Raw genomic sequence first — 17,660 nt, forward strand, 5'->3', positions numbered from 1 at the left:
TAACTTTTAAAATGTGTTACAAATACACCTTGGTCGGAATGTGTTAAGTGATTACCCCATGTTCACCAGACACTTATATTCATTCCATGTATGTATTCATGAAATGAATCTATACTGTAAAATTCAAGACCGTGAACCCAATGCATGCATAGCCAAATCCATCCAACTCCGCATTTTATATCACACTACCACGTCCGCCTTAACAAAGCCATTCTTTTCGAGTCATGCGCCAAAAAGATGCGTGCCCCGTGCTCTCTCTCTAAAAAAAAATAAAAAAATAATAATAAAAGTTTGCGAGAACCTCCCGGGCGAGAGCCGACTACAATAATTGAATGACGTTTTTGGTTTTTATCGTTAGATGTCTCATTCAAAAATGAATGTATTTCGCAGGAAAAAAGCAATTGAAAAAAGTAAATAAACTTTCGGGCTGAAATTTAAAAGAAGCGTGGACAACCGATCTTTTATCAAAATAATTATGCGAATATCAAAACTGCTACTGGACGATTCTTCTTCACATTTAATGAAATTGTTTTGTGAGAAATTCAAGTTAACTTAAAAAAAAATATCTTGAGCTCTGTGGTAATCAAATATTTTCGGTATTATATTCAGGTGCCAGCATGACATCGCATGACATCTTTTATAAATGGTAGGCGATTGTGCTTGGTAATCCAGAAGGGTCAAGATTCAAGGTACGGGTATTAAGAAACCAACCATTGCAGTCGCTAAATTGATTGGTCCAAAGATATCAGCGACAAACACCTTAAATACACTTCTGAAACGAGCACCATAGACCTAATGCAATGCCGACTTCCAAAACCATAAACTTGGGGAAGAACCAACTTTTTGTTCGTTGCGTACATGCATTTGAACATAAAAATGCGTTAAACAAGTGGCGCTTTAACTCTCAAACAGGATTTTTGGTTACCCTTTCAATTTGAGAAATATCCTTGAATCTTTGACTTCAGGGTCAACTTGAAACAGGAGGCTCGTTTATTTATTCCCGTCTCTCATGGGTTAAAGATTGTAGAAACACAGGCACAGCTCTGCTTGAAGTATACTAAGAAGACAGACACTATCTGGATAGTTTTACATTTCGCATCTAGTGAGCCAGCGTGACACGCAGTGAGTGTTTAAGCGTAAGGCAGCAAATAGTAAATAGTTCATAATGTTTAATTGATACCTTTTTTTCCGCTTTTCTTATTTTCTTGTCAGATTCGTGTCATTGGGGAAGTGCCATATGGACAACCTTGCTGATCAAGGAATCCAATTACTTCTACTTCTGGATAATCTTCTGATAAAGGTTCCATTATATGAATGTTACTCTAAAACTTAGATTGGGCAAATATCCAATCTGCATGGAGGTAATTAGAAAATCATGTTGTTATGTCAATATTTTGAAATGCAGGGTTTTTGGCTTTATAAAAAGTTCCCTGAATACAGATATATCTTCACGAACAAACTATATTCAAGTATCCCTTTCAAGATTTATTTTTTGAAGTTACGGCAATGATTAACGCCAGCGCTACACATGTGAAAAATAAAAGAGTCAACCACATTTAACTCTGGGGAATTTCGAGTCAAATGTTTTCGACGTCAACATTTCAAAATTTGCTTTCACTTGAAGTATGAACCGATCTTTAGAGCTCAGAAATATGTGCATATTGAAATGTTCAATTATTCGCAGTGAGCATTAATTACACTCACCATTTTAGTGATCGCATTTTAGTAATTTTTACATATTGTTGTTTCTGCTGAACACACTTTCTAATAAAATTAGAGAAAAGTTAAATACATGTATGTTTAATTGTTTTAATTATCGTTTTCAGAAACATTTCTCCATACATGCCCAGTAGGTTGCAGCAAGGTGACCACCATGTTGCAGCAACATGTCCATTAAGTTGCTGTAACGTGTCCACAAAGTTGCAGCAACGTGCCTTTAAATTTGCAGAAACGTCCCATTAAGTTGCAATAACTTGCCCACAAAGTTGCAGCAACATCCTCCTAAAGTGGCAGTAGCGTCCCCATATTAAACATTGCAGTAACGTGCCCATAAAGTTGCAGTAACGTGCCCATGAAGTTGCTTTAACGTGTCTAATAAGTTGCTTTAACATGTCCAGTAAGTTGCAGTGACGTTTCCATGAAGTTGCAGTGACGTGTCAACAAAGTTGCAATAACGTTCGTAAAGGTTGCTGTTATGTGTCAATAAGGTCGCAAATAACGTGGCGCCAAGGTTGTAATCATGTAACAATCACGTCCAAAAAAAGGTTGTGATGTATGTTGCTTTTACGTTGTGGTAACGTCATTGTAACGTTGTGTGATAACGTTGTAGCAACGCGCAAGCGATTCGACATTTTTACGTTGCCGCAACGTCATTTTCCTCACGTTGCAGCAACAAAAACCTGACCTTCTGGCAACGTGTCACAACGTGAATGTGTTAGGCGAGCCCTCAAATTAGAATCCCTCCCCGGACCGTTCGGGGTTGAGCCCGCCCAGTATGTTGAAGGGATTGGGACCTTGCATGGAACCGATCGGCCTGGATTAACTCCACCAGGCTTCTGCACCATGGCTCTGGCTCATCACAAAGGAACCAATTTGCGACGCGCTAATCCTCCGGTAGGCAACAATGACTGTGATGAGCTTCATAGAAGTTGCCGCTGGTAATCCCAGCGGGCCGAATAATCCTCCAACAATGGCCAGACTAAACCCTGAGTCACCAGTTTGGACCGATTGGGGTGTCACGCTTCAGTAACCGGGTGGCTTCTGGCTTCGTACCGATTGGGGTGAAAGAAATTAGCATACCGGACCCGGTACCCGAACGGTCTGTTATCTGATGGCTCGCCTTAGCTGGGATATTACATTCACTGTGTGGACTTCCGAACAAAAGAGGTCCACAATAAAGGGAGCAGCGACGCTGTGTGGACTTGCCCACGTCCACACAGTGTTTCCCCCTCTCTGGAAAACCGGTTTAAAGGCATTTGGGGGTAAGGTTTGTCTATAGCAAATAGAAAAGAAACGCTGTAAGGAATCATAGGAAAAAAAATGGTTGAAAGAGTTTTCTTGCACGAAAACAAAAGAATGTCCACATTATGGGTGTGTGTGTGTGGGGGGGGGGGGATTCCGCTGCGCTCACCCCACCCGCGTTGCTGCATAATGCAGAATAGCACCGCTAGGCTGGTTTCGAGTGTACGGCCGGACAGCAGGTTGCAAACCGGATGCATTATTTATAGGCCTAGCTATACTGACACTTAACTCTTCGTCGATTCATCGATAAAGAGTCCGAAAAGTATTCCTTGCAGTCATGACATCCATTAATTAGACACGATATTTAGAGGTTCACCGGGGTTAGCCAAATTTAAAAAAAACATGTTAAACGTCCTTGGATTCGGGAAATGACATACCAGCTAGATGCAACAGACAAAGAGACCAAAATGATGGCACTGTTTAAAATTTATCATTTTTCGTTTAAAAAAAAAGAAGAAAAAAAGGAGGCGGCCTCCAAAAAGGAAGTGGGCGAGGACGATAAACATGTTTGTTTTTTTATTTGGCCTTAAAGATTTGAATTATACAATGTAGTGACACTGACTGAGGGCAAAGGTATTTCAGATAAGATGGTGAATGCATCGACACCATGGGATCGAGGTTGATGGTTACAAACAGAACGCTGGGATACGCTGATGAGCTTCACAGAATCTTGCGAAGGAAGTGGCCCATGACCTTTGTTTAAAGCATCTGGGTCAGCTGTTTAAGGCCGCAGTTAGCCCATGGGTGCAAATGCTATCCGAAAACATTCCCATAGAAATGCGCACATTCCATACCGGATGTAAGGCTGTTTCATTGCGGACCGTGTGGACAAAATTTTGAGCGTCGCACAATGCAATCCGACCGTTCGTGATTCGAAACGGAGCCTGAGCAAGTGACGGGAATTGTAAATTTACAACTCCGATAAGTTTTACAGAATTGTCTACATTATTACGCTTTTTCAACGGGAAATAGATCTCTCAACTGGAATAAAAGAGTAATGAATCAGTCTTAACAGCCGTTTCAAACCTTGCAGAGTCATGACCGTGTTGACGCGCAGGTCACAGGTCACGCAAAATCCAACCAATCAGAGCGCGAATTCATCAGAGTATCCCAGCCATATAATTTATTTTCCTAGGAGGGTTAGGGGCAATGTCATGAATAATTCAGTTTTTCCTTTGAATCATTGCAAGACTTAGGTTCTCGTTCTATTTTCCCCTTAATTTAAAATTATCTCAGTGATAAATTTGGAGAAGAAAAATAGCTGATGAAAATGAGCAGCGACGACGTGGATTCGAACCAGGGATCTTTGTATCCATAGCTCATCTCGCTATCCACTAGGCTATTGTGTGGTAGCTCGACGACAACCGTTCTTTAATATGCTTTAATGTATTGTAACTAGTTGAGTAACTAACAACAATGCTATTATAAGATGGAATTTTTGCGTCGGGGTGATATAAATCAAATTTGGTTTTGCACTTCACCGACGTTTTTTAAACACTGTATACTCAGTGTGTTACCTCCCGAGTGAAAGTTGGAAAAAATCACTCGGGTGGGACTCGAACCCACGACCTCCTGCTTTCTAGTGCAGATGTCTTACCACTCGACCACCGAGCTAACAGGATCGGTTGGCTGGTTCGAATCTGATGTACATAGTAGCGGGTACCGCATAAACTATTACAAGATGGAATTTTTGCGTCGGGGTGATATAAATCAAATTTGGTTTTGCCCTTCACCGACGTTTTTTAAACACTGTATACTCAGTGTGTTACCTCCCGAGTGAAAGTTGGAAAAAATCACTCGGTTGGGACTCGAACCCACGACCTCCTGCTTTCTAGTGCAGATGTCTTACCACTCGACCACCGAGCTAACGGGATCGGTTGGCCGGTTCGAATCTGATGTACATAGCAGCGGATACCGCATAAACTATTATAAGATGGAATTTTGGCGTCGGGGTGATATAAATCAAATTTGGTTTTGCCCTTCACCGACGTTTTTTTCCCAACTTTCACTGAGTATACAGTGTTTAAAAAAGAAGACTCCCATAGGTTTTGTACACGACTCCAATCGCGGACGTATGCTGGGAATCGTGGACGATATTGTTCTCTTTTGTTCTCTGGTATTTTTCGTCCACGGTTTAAAAAGATGAACACGTACCCACCCACCCACACGTTTGTTTATGGTGTAAATCGACGATTTGAGATCGTGGACGTTCGGTCAATCGTGGAAGTATTGTTTGCGCCCAATTCTTTTGTCCTACGTCCACGATTGCCGGTGTTTACACACGCACATACACACGGACAGACAACGTGATTGCATAGTCTCTTTCCTGAACAAAGTTCAGGCGAGACAAAAATAAGGCCCTTTTGATTGATAAAGTCTGGGCTAAAACGTCCTCGGTTGATATCGTTGATACTGCTATAGCCTCTTCGATTTCGTTCACTTCTCTGGTACTAGTATTAAACGAAATTGTTGATTGCACTCTTTTAATCATACGTGTGGTTCGAAAGCAATCCATTGTGTTTGCAAAAGCTTACATTTTAACTGAATTTCAGACAGGACCAGTTCGTGTCTCCTCACTTCACACTTAGCCTCGGCCCAGCCACACGCTTTGAAGACTTTCTGCGTTTCTTGGACCGATAGGTCCCAAAAGTGCAGTGATGACTTGTAGTCCTGAAAGACAAAAGCCAAGGCAATACACCTCTGTTACCGTTCTGTCTGTGTCAAAAAGGCCGGCATGTGAGTTTTACACCTCTTTAGTTAACATCATTGATTGAGGCTTTAAATAAGGTCTTTCCACGCATTTTTAACACTAGTCCGGTCAATGTAAGTTAAGACCTTGAACAAATTGCAATAGAAACCATTCAAGCGTCAAACGACTTTAACAAAATACACTAACACCATGTGAAAAATCTCATTCTATGGAATGGAAGAGTGTTTTTTTAATCATTTTTTTAAGATTACAATTTGGGACATTTTGTCCTCAAACAATTCGTCTGGTGACTTACTTCGATTTACATGTCTATATATGCTAATGCTTAGGATGCATGACCTCATGCAAGTGCAGCAGACGAGTGATTCAAGTCTTCATTTTATACAGGGCACTACACTGCAAAAACTGTGGTGTAAATTCAACAATGGTGGTATCTATATAGGACCAGGGGTGTAAACGTTTTATACCCATGGTCTGGTATAGATACTATCAGTGTTAAAGGTTTTTGCAGTTTGAAAAGTGTTCCGCCGCCGCTGGTCAAGAGTGAAATGCACTACTCCAGAAAAGCATACTTGAGTCCAGTGTTGTAGTCGAGACCGGATAGTCCGAGACCGAAACCAAGACCGAGACCTGAAGTTTCGAGACCGAGACCAAGACCGAGACCAGCCCCTTCAAGGCGGACCGAGACCGAGACCGAAATGGTCCGAGACCGAGACCGAGACCGAGACCGCTGATAATAAATAACAATAATCTAAATAAAAAACAAGACACATAATTATAGTTGTAAGTTGTAACCTTTCTATTCACGATGATAACAGACAAAATTTTGACCAGTGGCAGTGTTGACAAATTGATACATGACACCTTACTTGAGCAAAAAGTAGTTACACTTAAGAAATATGGGCTGTGCTATGTTGTCTGCACCCAATCTTGACAAAAGTAAAAAGTTAAAGGCAGATGTTTCATCTGTTATAGGAACTCGGATCCTGAACTCCACAGTCACTCCTTGGTTTCAGCTAGGACTTCTAACGGATATTTAAAGATGCAAGTTTAATAATTTGACATTGGGCTACATTTTTTCTAAAATAAATATAGCACTTAACTTCTAGCTCTACCATGACTTGTGTACTTGATTTAAAAAAAATAAGCTAGAAAATGTTGAATAATTTTTTCAAAATTTCCGTAATGGAATATGGACTTGTACATTGTAGACCCAAAAGGTGGTAGCCAGATATGGATTTTTATTTTTTTTCTGACCGGGATTTTAACTTTGGAGGAATACTTCAAAATGAGGGACCGAGACTGAGACCAAGACCGAGACCACAGCTCCCGAGACCGAGACCGAGACCACAGCTCCCGAGACCGAGATCGAGACCAGCAAAAAGTGGTCTCGAGACCGGGTCGAGACCAAGGCCGGTCTCAAGACCTACAACACTGCTTGGGTCCCGACGAAATGATTCTTTCGGAATGAAACAGACCTCGGTTTGTTATTACTATTCAAAAGACGATTGGCATGGTCCACCCAGGCCTATCCTCTGCCTAAGACTTTGATCTGGGTCACGTTTATTACATATAGAAATAATACACTTGTCACGCTGCCTAATTTATTTTCTCTAAAGCTCAGAATTCAGCTAAAATTTCATTCCAGATTTTAATCCCGTTAATTTGTCTTCATAAAGTTTTTCGAGTAGACCTTCATTTTTTTGGACAATTTATATCTTATTTATAAGTTATGCCGATGACCTAAACGCATCACAAAAGGATTACACGAATCTCGGATTTCGGATATTTTCCCTAATAATTTAAAATTAGACTCCGGCCTAATGCGGTAGACACCTGAAATTTAACTTCAAATGGTTTCCCGCCCTTTTATCCAGTAGAATTGTTTATGTAAAGTTATTCCATGAAACAAATGGTTTATTGAGCGCAAAGTGATATATTTTAACCAATACATAATTCAGGCAGTAAAAAAATCTCAAATTTCCTTATTTTTTTTTTTTCAAGAAAATATCCTATAGTATTGTGCGGAAGCAATACCATATATTTTAATAATTGATTGACATATAAAAGTCGTATGCTGTGATCAGACGTGTCTCGCGAAGTCTCATACGTGATGTAAACGGATATTCTGACCAGTAACGGACGCAAACGAAAACATGACGCTCTCCATACGACTGTTTAGGTATGATGAAAAAGTATTAGAGAAAAAATGAACAAAAACACTTCTCCACTCCATGATGAAATTCCTTAGCGTGATATAGCATTAAAATACATGTTACTGCAATTTCTTCTAGGTCAGCTCCTGTTTTATTTTAAATTAACCGGACTATATACCTGTCAGCTTGTTAATTGACTGTAAACTTACATGTTGGGTAATTGCGCCCCCATTAGTCACGTTGGGCCACCACTTACATTTCGTAAGTACCGCCCCCCCCCCCCTCGCCCTGCAAACAGGACACTGGGTTTTGCTGATTGATGAGCTTCACAGAATCTTGCGAATGAAGTGACACATGACCTATGTATAAAGCATTTGTCTGCAGATGTTCAAGTCCGCAGTTAGACAATGTGCGCAAATGCTATCGGAAATTTTCTCATAGAAATGCGCGCATTCCATACCGGATGTGATTTACTGTTTCACAGCGGACCATGTGGACAAAATTATGAGCATCGTATAATGCAACCCGACCGTTTGTGATTCGAAACGGAGCCTGACGGGAATTGTAAATTTACTACACAGATACGTTTTACAGAATTTCTTACGTTATTACGCTTTACAAAAAAAACAACACATCTCTAAATTTGAATAAAAGAGTAGTGACTCGGTCTTAACAACCGTTTGAAACCTTGTAGAGTCATGACCGTGATGACGCGCAGCACACAGGTCACGCAAAACCAACCAATCAGAGCGTGAATTCATTAGAGTATCCCAGCGTCTGATGTTTGCAAGGGCAGGGGTATTAGAGCGAACACTAACATCCGCTTTTCAATTTTTCTCACGGCGGTGTGAAACACGCCGTGGGCTTGAGCTGCTTATGTTGGTTGGTGGGTGGCTGGTGGGTTGGTTGGTTGCAAGGGCGGATACGGGGGGGGGCAAAGAGGGACAAGCGCGGACGGTGCCGTAAGTCGTCTTCATGACCCGACCGCCGTGGCGTTCTACCACTTGGTACTTGTTTCTATGCTGTTTGTCCCCTACGTTAAGACGAAATCAGCAACGCTGTATTTTTAACAATTTTTATCGGTCTAAGATTCAACCCAGATTATGAATGCATCTCGATCTATACGCAAATCCACGGTGGCTCACAACTGTCACGGCAAAAGCAAAAGCGCCGCGGCAAGCGCAAAAGCGCCGCGGCAAAAGCAAAACCGCCACGGCAAGCGCAAAAGCGCCGCGGTAACGGCAAAAGCAAAAGCGCCACGGCAAGCGCACAAGCGACACGGCGAAAGCAAAAGCGCCACGGGTTTATTGGGAAGGGGCGTAATCATACATGCCGCTACTACATCAAAAAATAAAATGGGAAGGAGAATGGCATGGTCGCCACCATGAATTCTAGTCAGGTGGCTTAGATCTAATTTTCGTCAAGATCGTGACCGACTGGTCCAAAGCACCAAACTTGGCAGATAGATTCTTATAGACCTAGAGAAGATATTTAGAAGGGGTGACACCCGAAATTCTTTTGGGAAGGGTGCCTAATTTGCATAAATCGTTAATCCCTGCCGTGTAATATATTTATTCCCATATTTGGGTATATTTTAATTTTTTTATTTTTTTGAAAAGTGTATTTTGGGGATTCTACTTACATATCTTTACTTAAATAACATTTTCCAAAGCATATAAGTGACTGAATAATTATGAGGAAATAGTAACGATCCAAAATGGCTACTATTATGCCCTAAATTGCGCGCAGTTACCTTGTCCCCAGATATCATCAATTAGTCTTGCCAAACATCAGCATTGATGAACTTCAAATTCACCAAGTAGCTTACTGGTACAGTTACCCTATTGAAACCTTATGCAAAATCATGTGAACAATGAGAACATTGTGATATTTAGCCCAGAAAACAAAAAGTGGGGAAAAAACGAGGTGTCCATAAATTGGGCTAACACGTAAGGTGAAGGGTTGCCTAACATGGAACTCTGGAACAAGTTCAAGGAAATTCCCAAAATTATTGTTGAGAAAACGTTTTGGCGTAGACAACATTATTGTAAACAACAATAATCTCTTATTTGGGGGGATTTTGTTGAACTTGTTCAAGTCCCCACGTTACCCTTCCCGTAGTAGCCCAATTTACGGACACCACATTTTCTCCCCTTTAAGTTGGTCTTTTGGGCCAAACATCAAGATGATATCAATTTTCACATGATTTCCCACTTATTTTTGTTAGGTTAACTATGTCAGTAAGTACCTTTGTGAATTTGAAGCTCACCACTACCCACGTTTGGCGAGACTAGTTGATGATATCTGAGGAAAAGGTAAATGCGCGTAACTTTAGGGTAAAATAGTAGCCATTTTGGATCGTTACTATGTCCTCATAATTATTCAGTCACTTACATGCTTTACAAAATGTTATTGAAGTAAGAATATGCAAGTAGAATCACCAAAATACACTTTTCAAAAAAATAAAACAATAAAAATATACCCAAATATGGGAAAACATATATTACACTGCAGGGATTAACGATTTATGCAAATTAGGCACCCTTCCCAAAAGAATTTCAGGTGTCACCCCTTCTAAATATCTTCTCTAGGTCTATAAGAATCTATCTGCCAAGTTTGGTGCTTTGGACCAGTCGGTCACGATTCCAACCATATGCCACCTGACTATTCTTATTAATCACAGACTTTAATTCTTTAAGAAGTGATTTTATGGCTGAGAAAATAGCAAGAAAAATCGGTCAGTGAAGCAACGTTCAGGGAATAAATAGTCGATATTAATTTGTTGTAGGATAGTTCCAAGAATATTCCAAGAGAGTTGCTGCCGTGAATCAGAGTTTATAAAGGAGAGGGAAAGTGGGACTCGCTATCAGCACCATCGGGGCCGTTCCTCATTTCTTTACATTTCCTGGGATGCAAACAATTACGAGGACGGGAGGCTCTGTGAGCTGTTGCATTTTTTTGAAGAGTTTTTTTTTCCCCTTCCGACTAGCATGCAGAGAAGAGTTCCGTTAATTTGAGCCTTAGTTCACCGGTGTGTATACCAGTGTAGGCACACAAGTGAGCTGCCCAGAGTGCATGAGTTAAGTTTTTTTTCTTTTTCAGTATATCATACACATCTAGGAAGTCAATTAAGGCTCTCATGCAGGGCTGCGGTAATGGGTGGGTAAGGCTTGTCAACACGTAACTCGCCCGCGGGCCCATTAGGTTAGAAATTCCCAGAGAGCGGGAATTTCAAAACACTTCCCTGAACGTTCCTTGCACTGACCGGTTTTCCTGGCTATTTTCTCAGTCATTAAAACACTTCTTAAAGAATTAAAGTCTGTGATTAAAAGAATTCATGGTGGCGGCCATACTCCTTTCCATTTAATTTTAGATGTAGGGGCGGCATGTATGATTACGCCCCTTCCCAATAAACACGACTTAGTTGAAGAGAACTCATAAATCGAGAAATGGATCGTTCTATTAGACAGTCGCAACGCTTTCGACAGAGGAGGTTAGGCTGTGGATTTCATGTAAGGAACGTAACACAGGCAAAGACTTTGGATATAGAATAAGAAAGAAAGAAATTAACTTTAGAAAAGGGGGGGGGGTAGGAGAGAGACACTAAACAAAGGAGAAATGTTATCATTCAGATGCACAGTTCTAAGCTCTTCTATGAAAATTTGGTGGCTCTGAAAAGAGCCGTTTGCTTTGTTTCGAGTGAATACAGAACTATTTGATGCCGGAAACAAGCCCTCTTTCTGCCCTGCCGGCTGATTCTGCGATGATGTGGAAGACTGTCCACAAGGCAACTCATCATCGCTATCGCTAAGCATCATGAGGTCTTGTTCGGCTTCTTGGTTTCTTGAGCCGGGGGTGGGTGGGCAAATGAGTTCTAGGTTCTAAGTTAATTTCTTTCTTTCTTATTCTATATCCAAACTCTGGGCAGCTCAATTGTGTGCCTACACTGGTATACCCACCGGTGAACTCATGGGCGTCGCCAGGATTTTTTCTAGAGGGAGGCAAAACATATTTTCCCCAAAATATTCTTGTATTTCTGAACACATTCTCGATTTCTCAGTTTTAGACGGGGGCAGGGACATTTTGCCAACCCCCCCCCCCCAACTCATTACATTTACAAAACTATGACTTCGCGCCTATTTTTCTTGTCTTTTTTTATCTTTTTTTTTTCTTCCTTTTTTGGGGAGTGCTTTTCCAGGGGAGGGGAAGCGCCCCCCTTGCCCCCCCCCCCCCCCCTCGCGACGCCCATGGGTGAACTAAGTCTCAAATTAATGGAACTCTTCTCTGCATGCTAGTCGGAAGGAAAAAAAAAATCTTCAAAAAAATGCATCAGCTCACAGAGCCTCCCGTCCTCGTAATTGTTTTGCATCCCACGAAATGTAAAGAAATGAGGAACGGCCCTGATGGTGCTGATAGTGAGTCCCACTCCTTTATAAACTCTGATTCACGGCAGCAACTCTCTTGGAATAATCTTGGAAGTATCCTACAACAAATTAATATCGTCGATTTATTTCCTGAAAGTTGATTGCACTGACCGGTTTTCCTTGGCCTTGCTATTTTCTCAGCCATAAAATCACTTCTCAAAGAATTAAATTCTGTGATTACTAAGAATTCCTGGTGGCGGCCATTTTCCTTCCCATTTTATTTGTTGATGTAGTAGCGGCATGTATGATTACGCCCCTTCCCAATGAAACCCGTGGTGCTTTCGCCAGGGCGCTTTTGCTTTCGCCGTGGCGCTTTTGCGCTTGCCGTGGCGCTTTTGCGCTTGCCGTGGGGCTTTTGCGCTTGCCGTGGCGCTTTTGCTTTTGCCGTGACAGTTGTGGGCCACCGTACAAACCAAACAACAAAACTAATCCCCAAAAAGCTTGATCCAAATCAATTCGGAAGGATAACTGTTTAATTATACATGTACCTGGACAAAAGCACCCCACTTCTCGTGACTTTTCAAGAAGGAAGTCGCTTGGGTTAAAATGAAGAGGTCATCGTGGTTCTCGAAGATAAAAAGTGTCTGCCCGCCCAGCTTCAGACACGCCGAGATGCTACGGAGCGCTTGGGTCTGCTCGGGAAACCAGTGAAGAACGAAGAAACAGACAGCTTTGTCGAATCCCTCTCGCCAGTCCGGGTTGTCTCCCACGGCTCGGGCGTCGCATTGACTGTATGCTACGTTTGGTGCCGAGTTGGTCTTAACGGCCACCGCTACCATTTCCTCTGAAGCGTCAACGCCTAAAGGGAAGGGGAACAGAGTTAACCCTAAAAGGGCCGGGGGGGGGCGGAATCCGCCCCCCCCCTCAACATTTTCCGTGATAGCCTCTAAAAAATTTTTTTTCGCGACCCGAGCTGTTATGACTTTTTAGCCTCGAGCTTTGCGCATCTTTTGATACCAAAAACGTAAAAATCGGATCACGGGTTGCCGCGTAGCGAAAAAATGTCCGGCGCTACGCGCCGTGAAAACTGGATTTTCGCATATACGTCGTGTACACAGAGCAGAATTGCCATTCGTACATATGAATAATTAATTAGCCATAACTCCAAAACCCTTTGACCTATAGTCATGAAATTTCTTGGGTATGTCAAGGAAGAGTTGCTCTATGCATGTATAGAGTTTCAAAATTTTTCGTCACTCGATGGCCGAGATCTTAGGGGGGGGGGCCGAATCCGCCCCCCCCCCGGCTGAGAGATGGTCAAAATAACCCGGCCCCTTTAGGGTTAAGGCACTCTGCTTGATATGATGGTATATTAGCAGTTTTTGGTTGCGTAATTTCAAACTGCTGTTGAACGTGCGAGCTCCTGTGGAATGATCGTTTTTGAGCGTAGTTAAGCTGGAGGATAGAATAGTGACACAGGACACGCCGTATTTAAAAACTACAATTAAATTTCTCCCTCTAAATTTCACGTAATTTCCAATCTGATTTGATAATATAACAGAATGGTTCTCTATCTAAAAGAAAATTTACATAATATTGATAGTTGACAAATAAAATAGATATTTCGGACCAAATTCCATGCGTCGTCGACAGCTCATTAAGTATTCAAAACGAGGTCACGCACCGGAATGCCATGCATACAGCGCACGTAAAATGAGCAGCTTTTCAGTGCGCTGCGGACTGACTGGGATAGGTCGCCGTTCGCACGCATGATCGAATGAAAATTAAATTTTCACGAAGTGACCTATCTTGATAGGTCGCCGTTCGTGCGCATGAAATATGAAAACGAAATGTTCACGAAGTGACATGGATTTGGCGCCTATTTTTCACCTGGTAGTGATGAGTTTTTGCCTTAGAAACAATTTAAAATCATAATTCAACTATCCAACTTTATTTTATATAAAAACTGAGTCAACAAAAATTAGTGTTCTGGGTGAAAGAGTGGATGCAAAATAGGCCCAACTTCAATTGCGTTTTTCTCGAAATGGCAAAAACTGAGATAGGTCAGATCGTGGAACGATCAACGATACATATTAATGTATTGACGTCAATGATCCCATAATTAATTTGTGGTTATTGCTTCTCTGCTGGGAAGTCATTGTATGTGATTTGAGCAAACTGATTGGATATTTTCAGTCTTAAGTCGTACTAAATAAAAATTATAGACTATAGTTTATTTTATAGATATGTGATTTAAGCAAACTGACTGGATATTATCAGTCTTAAGCAAGACATTGCTCAAAGGCAAATCTTTTTAGCATAATCCTTTGAGCATTCACAAGGCCTACATGGAAATAAGAATTTTTAAATAATCAAAAGAAAATATGGTTATTTGAGTAAGCTTGAGTTATCATTGTAACATCATTTCTTTGGTTTTTAATAATGAGAACAGATGGCCTATGGGGTCCGAAAGTGACTCCAAATCTTAAGAACAACTCACAGAGCTGCATAAACATGTACATGTACATGTACTACGGTGCAAGTCTCAAGTTTTAGTAATACATGTACACGTACATGTATTTGTTTTCTGTTGTTTCAATTAAAAATATGACTGTCAAAGAAAAAAAGGTGGAGAAGCCACATTGATTATACAAAAAATCATGTATAAACAGTGTACAGGCCCCCGAATATTTTAGTGAGTGGTTACATTTGCACATGTATACTGGTTTGGTAAAAAAAATAAAAAATCAATCAATCAATAAAATCATATTGTTTTAATCCTAATGACCTAATTGGCCTTTGTCTTATGGGGTCCAAACTTATAAGTTATACTAGCAAGCTACATATACTGGTTTATTAAAAAAAAATAAAAAAAAAAACATAAAAAAAAAACGTTGTTCTTTTCTCATGAATAAACATAATTTTCCCTTAAACTACTGAATAATTGTGATCCATTGACGATCACTGCTGAAGAAAAAAATGTGGAAACCGCGACGTTTACAAATAAAAGACTCTTTCAACAATATTATAGTCAGCAAGTGTACTAAGCATTTGTAATGCTGTGTGGTGTACAACAAAATGTACATGTACAGGAACTATACATGTACACGTATACACGTACATTATACTGTGCAAAAACAGCCACACCGAAAACATACAGTGTATGTACCGGACATCTATCTTTTTGCCCCAACATATGGAATGGGGAAGGGGGGGGGGGGACACTGCGTATGCCATACGTACGGGAAGGGGGTGTCTAAAAAGTCGGCATTTCGTGCATATCATAGGAGGCTTTATGGGCTATATAGCTGCTCGCATAGTTTCTCGAGCGCACGTAAAATGAGCAGCTTTTCAGTGCGCTGCGGACTGACTGGGATAGGTCGCCGTTCGCACGCAAGATCGAATGAAAATTAAATTTTCACGAAGTGACCTATCTTGATAGGTCGCCGTTCGTGCGCATGAAATATGAAAACGAAATGTTCACGAAGTGACATGGATTTGGCGCCTATTTTCCACCTGGTAGTGATGAGTTTTTGCCTTAGAAGCAATTTAAAATCATAATTCAACTATCCAACTTTATGTTATATAAAAACTGAGTCAACAAAAAATAGTGTTCTGGGTGAAAGAGTGGATGCAAAATAGGCCCAACTTCAATTGCGTTTTTCTCGAAATGGCAAAAACTGAGATAGGTCAGATCGTGGAACGATCAACGATACATATTAATGTATTGACGTCAATGATCCCATAATTAATTTGTGGTTATTGCTTCTCTGCTGGGAAGTCATTGTATGTGATTTGAGCAAACTGACTGGATATTTTCAGTCTTAAGTCGTACTAAATAAAAATTATAGACTATAGTTTATTTTATAGATATGTGATTTAAGCAAACTGACTGGATGCTATCAGTCTTAAGCAAGACATTTCTCAAAGGCAAATCTTTTTAGCATAATCCTTTGAGCATTCACAAGGCCTACATGGAAATAAGAATTTTTAAATAATCAAAAGAAAATATGGTTATTTGAGTAAGCTTGAGTTATCATTGTAACATCATTTCTTTGGTTTTTAATAATGAGAACAGATGGCCACACCGAAAACATACAGTGTATGTACCGGACATCTATCTTTTTGCCCCAACATATGGAATGGGGGAGGGGGGACACTGCGTATGCCATACGTACGGGAAGGGGGTGTCTAAAAAGTCGGCATTTCGTGCATATCATAGGAGGCTTTATGGGCTATATAGCTGCTCGCATAGTTTCTCGAGAAAACAAACAAACACAAAATTCCACCTACGAAAAATAGGTGCGTCAACACCTCATCCATGGAGCAGCTGGCGATGCAGAAGCCGAGGATTGGAACCTGTTACACTCTTGACTTTCCCTGCCATTGACTTGGTTTCTTCCCCAGTACCGCACCCCACGTCCAGTACCGTGTCTTCTGGTCTCAACTCCAGTTTGTCAATGTGTTGCATGATGACGGAATGTTGGACGAATCTGCCATCCCCGCAGTAGTCGTTACTTGCTGAGAAATTCATGAGAGATGCTGATTTTCACAGGTCGAAACAGACTATGAAAGTGATGATAATCTTTAGGAACTATGACTGTGTCTGAACAACCCCGAATGACTTCATTCACGCACTGAACTGTCGGGTATCAGACGCGTTTTGCATGATTCATGTTCATCAATGACGGCATACGACCTTGAACTGTGACATGAACAATTCGCTATCATCATACATTGGTAACGCCAGACTCTAAATTGCGGGGGAGGGTGTCGAGCAGTACGCGCCCACCACTACCTGCTCGCTCAACCTGGTATTGACGTTTGCATGTGCAAGATGTTGGTGCGTTACATTTGCGTTTGCTTTTTTTATGCAGTGTCTGGGGTAAAAAAAAAGAAGCAATTCGTCGCAGCGCGAGCATGGCGTGAGTTACGAAAACACGCTTTTATTTTAATTTAACTGTTACGATCTCAACAAAGCAACTTGCAGTATCATATGTGACAGTCATATTAATATTAACAAATGAGGAAGGAAATGAATGTTTTTGAGAAGGCGTGGACAAATGATCGCGAAAACACGTACGGCACTTTGTGAATAACAAACAAAGTACACGATATAAATCCATTTCTGGCCAATTGCGGCATAGAATCAGAATACAGGAAGAAAGTTTCCTATCTAAGGCTTACTATTGGAATCGAGGTTGGAAATAAAGTGAGCACTCGGGACGAGGTTGGGGAGGGGATCACTCTACGCAGTGGCGGAGTTGCCCCCCCCCCCCCCCCCCCCCCCGTCCAGCCTGAGACAAATGTTGTGTAGAATGGGGAAAACATTTATTTTCAAATTGCCTTAGTTAGAATGCAGGAAAATTATGTTCTTAGTAAGGTGAACGCAGGATCTGTGGGTTACCG

At 41.2% G+C, this 17,660-nt stretch overlaps 1 protein-coding gene across 1 annotated transcript; it reads right to left on the reverse strand.

Annotated features, from left to right (window-relative positions):
- Positions 1–3,366: 3,366 nt before the first annotated feature.
- LOC119725080 (juvenile hormone acid O-methyltransferase-like) lies at positions 3,367–16,930 on the reverse strand. Its single transcript, XM_038196442.1, has 4 exons — positions 16,611–16,930; positions 12,800–13,110; positions 5,556–5,691; positions 3,367–3,401 (listed from the first exon to the last, which is right to left on the reverse strand). The coding sequence occupies exons 1-4, from the start codon at positions 16,783–16,785 to the stop codon at positions 3,367–3,369; spliced, it is 657 nt and encodes a 218-aa protein (XP_038052370.1). The 5' UTR covers positions 16,786–16,930.
- Positions 16,931–17,660: the final 730 nt, after the last annotated feature.

Source organism: Patiria miniata, unplaced genomic scaffold, assembly GCF_015706575.1.
Source record: "Patiria miniata isolate m_02_andy unplaced genomic scaffold, ASM1570657v1 HiC_scaffold_18, whole genome shotgun sequence".
NCBI classification, from domain to species: domain Eukaryota; kingdom Metazoa; phylum Echinodermata; class Asteroidea; order Valvatida; family Asterinidae; genus Patiria; species Patiria miniata.